The 2690-nt window shown below is 44.2% G+C and overlaps 1 protein-coding gene across 1 annotated transcript in view; it reads right to left on the minus strand.

Moving 5' to 3' along the window:
* Positions 1–2690, minus strand: part of LOC106525247 (homeobox protein Dlx4a) — a 20349-nt gene that overhangs the window by 15243 nt on the left and 2416 nt on the right. Inside the window, exon 2 of the mRNA XM_014019404.1 lies at positions 127–323. Coding sequence (XP_013874858.1) covers positions 127–323 — 197 coding nt within the window. The remainder of the gene's footprint in view (positions 1–126; positions 324–2690) is intronic.

Consider the following 2690-nt stretch of genomic DNA (forward strand, 5'->3'; position numbering starts at 1 on the left):
TGTGTATATTTCACTGACCTATTTTTGCCCACTGCCAAAAGACCAAAAAGCTGCTACAGCAATGCTGACCACAAATTGTTTGTTTGGAAAGCTAGGCATTTATTTTTCTACCAGTTCCCCAATTACCTGCGTCTGTGTCAGGCCCAGTTTGGCTGCCAGGTCGGCCCGCTCAGGCAGGGCAAGGTACTGAGTTTGCTGGAAGCGCTGGTTGAGTGCCTGGAGCTGCAGGCTGGAGTAGATGGTCCGAGGCTTCCTGATCTTCTTCCCTTTCCCGTTCAGCCTCACCTCCCCGTTCTCTATGACTGTCGTGGGCTTCTCGTGATCTGAGTGACCAGAGAGGACAGAAGAACGTCCCTTAAATATCAAAACATGTGAAATCAAACAAATTGCTAAATTAATTCTTTTAATTTTAATTAGTTCTGTCAGCATGTTTACTCTCAGAAAGTAGCAACCAGTTGTATGAGGGGAGTACACAGAACAGCAGATTCTAAACAAACAAACAAACAAACAAACAAACACCATCAGATCACAGAAAACCTGGGCACTTAGGGAAAGAAAACTCCAACACAGGGTGGGCAATCCTGGCCCTTGGGGGCCACTATCCTGCATGTTGGACTTGTTTCTCTGCTCCAACACACCTGATAAAGTGATGGAATCACCTCTTCAAGTTCTGCAGAAAACTGTCAATCACCCATTCATTCAAATCAGGTGTGTTTGAACAGAGAAACAAGTAAAAAAAAAACAATTTCCCGTTGGGGTTAATGAAGTATTTTTGAATAGCAGCCCTTGAGAACCATTGAGTGCCCACCCCTGGTCTAACACAAGGAGAGTTCAGGCGGACGCCCAAGAACTGTACAGTCCAGCGAGACAGAGAGGTCACCCCTAAACCCCAGGAACCTGCTGCCCAGACAGTCAATCATTCAGGGGATGACGGCTGATAATAGGGGCCCTTGAGACTCAGTAGGCTTTGATGCTGATGCTTCTGCTCAGGTGCTAAGCTGCTAAGAGAGTTAAGAAATACCAGAGGGCTGCTCTAGGGGTGCAGCAGGCTCTGGGGCCTCCAGATGTGCTGGGGAGATAAAAAGCATGGAAAGTTATTCCAGCTCACTTTGTACTCGCCCCACGCTCCTGAGGACCCCCGGAATGTCTGAGGGCAGCAACATGGGCTGAAAATGGTGAAGACAAATCTGATGGTGCAGTCCTAGAAACTGTTGGGCTTTACCAGCAATTCTGTGCTTCTGGGAAACCTCACTGACCTACACAAGGTCAGGTCAGTGAAAAAGGCCCGACTGATTCTGGAGGACCCTGATCACCCACTCCATGGTGAGTTCAGGTTGCTTCGATCTGGATGCAGGAATCAGCTGCTCAGATGTAGAACTAATAGATTTACAGACTTAAAAACTCATTTATCCCTGCTGTGAGGTGATTAAATCGCCAAATGGTTGTCCCAGGGTAGCGACTTTCTCTCTGCTTCCTCTTCCAGTTGAGCCGATTTATCAGCTCCGTGAGCCAAAACCTTAAAAAAAGAGTGAAGTTCCCGCTGGGTTTCTTCTGGGTCAGCATTCTAGCATGGTAGGGGTTGGAGGCAGAACCCCGAGTGCAAGCAGGACAGCGAGGATCTCAAAAAAGAAACTCGTTTATTAAACAGAAAGTGCTGATGAGGGTAAAATTCTGTACAAAACATAGAACTCTGAGAAAAAAACACAAAGAAAACTGTAACAAATATAAAGAAATACTAACAAACATAAATTCCTAGCACCTGGAGGGGAGAGGAACAGGTGAGTGTGGGCGGGGCAGAAACAGGAGAACAGTGAAACTCAAGTAATAACACCGAAGATAAACAAACTAACAAAAAAGCACAGATCTTCACACCTGAAGGATACATAAACTGTACCTGAGGACACTATAATGTATTTTATTATCTCCGACTGTTTGTGGAAAAGAGCTTTGGGGGATATTAAGGAACAAAAACACATCAATCATACTCATTTACAGAGTTTCAAATGCTGGTTTTTGTCTGAAAGCTTTAAGAAGTGACATACTGACTTTGAAAGTACCCTGATCTAAACTGGATATTAAAAAACTCCAGTTCTTTGATCCCTGATAGAAGTTTGAGATAAAGGGACATCCGATTTTTTTCTTTCCTTTCTACTGAAACTTTTAACTCTGTAAAACAATAATCACTGTAAAACTGTTAGCCTCTATGTGAACCAAAGTTAGAGCTGCTTTGTGACGTTGTGTGATATGATGTTGATTTAAGCTGCTGTATACACTCAGTCCATACATCAGTGAGTTCAAAACAAATCCAACTAATCCTCAACAAATCAGACCGGCTTACATGGRTTCAGTACACACAGCGAAGAAGAGAGGGGTTTTCTTTCGTTTTTTTTTTATTTCTTAAATAAGTCCACACTTTAGAGATTTTTGCCTTCTCAGATCTTTGTAATGGCAGAAGCAGCCGAGGCCCCACAAGACRTTTTGGATTATGTTGCGCTGCAGCTCGGAAGAGACCAGAACACCGAGCCGAAACAGTCCAACACTGCTGAGGCGACARAACCAAGGAGAGCCAGGAAAATATTTAACACCAAGGTTTAACGCTGAGAGCAAAGCTGTACCGGGTGTAAAAATCTGCTGAGAAAAGTCCACTTTTAATATTTTCTGACATTTGCGATGTCAGAACTGCCCCCCCC

Source organism: Austrofundulus limnaeus, unplaced genomic scaffold (assembly GCF_001266775.1).
Source record: "Austrofundulus limnaeus strain Quisiro unplaced genomic scaffold, Austrofundulus_limnaeus-1.0 Scaffold220, whole genome shotgun sequence".
Taxonomy (NCBI): domain Eukaryota; kingdom Metazoa; phylum Chordata; class Actinopteri; order Cyprinodontiformes; family Rivulidae; genus Austrofundulus; species Austrofundulus limnaeus.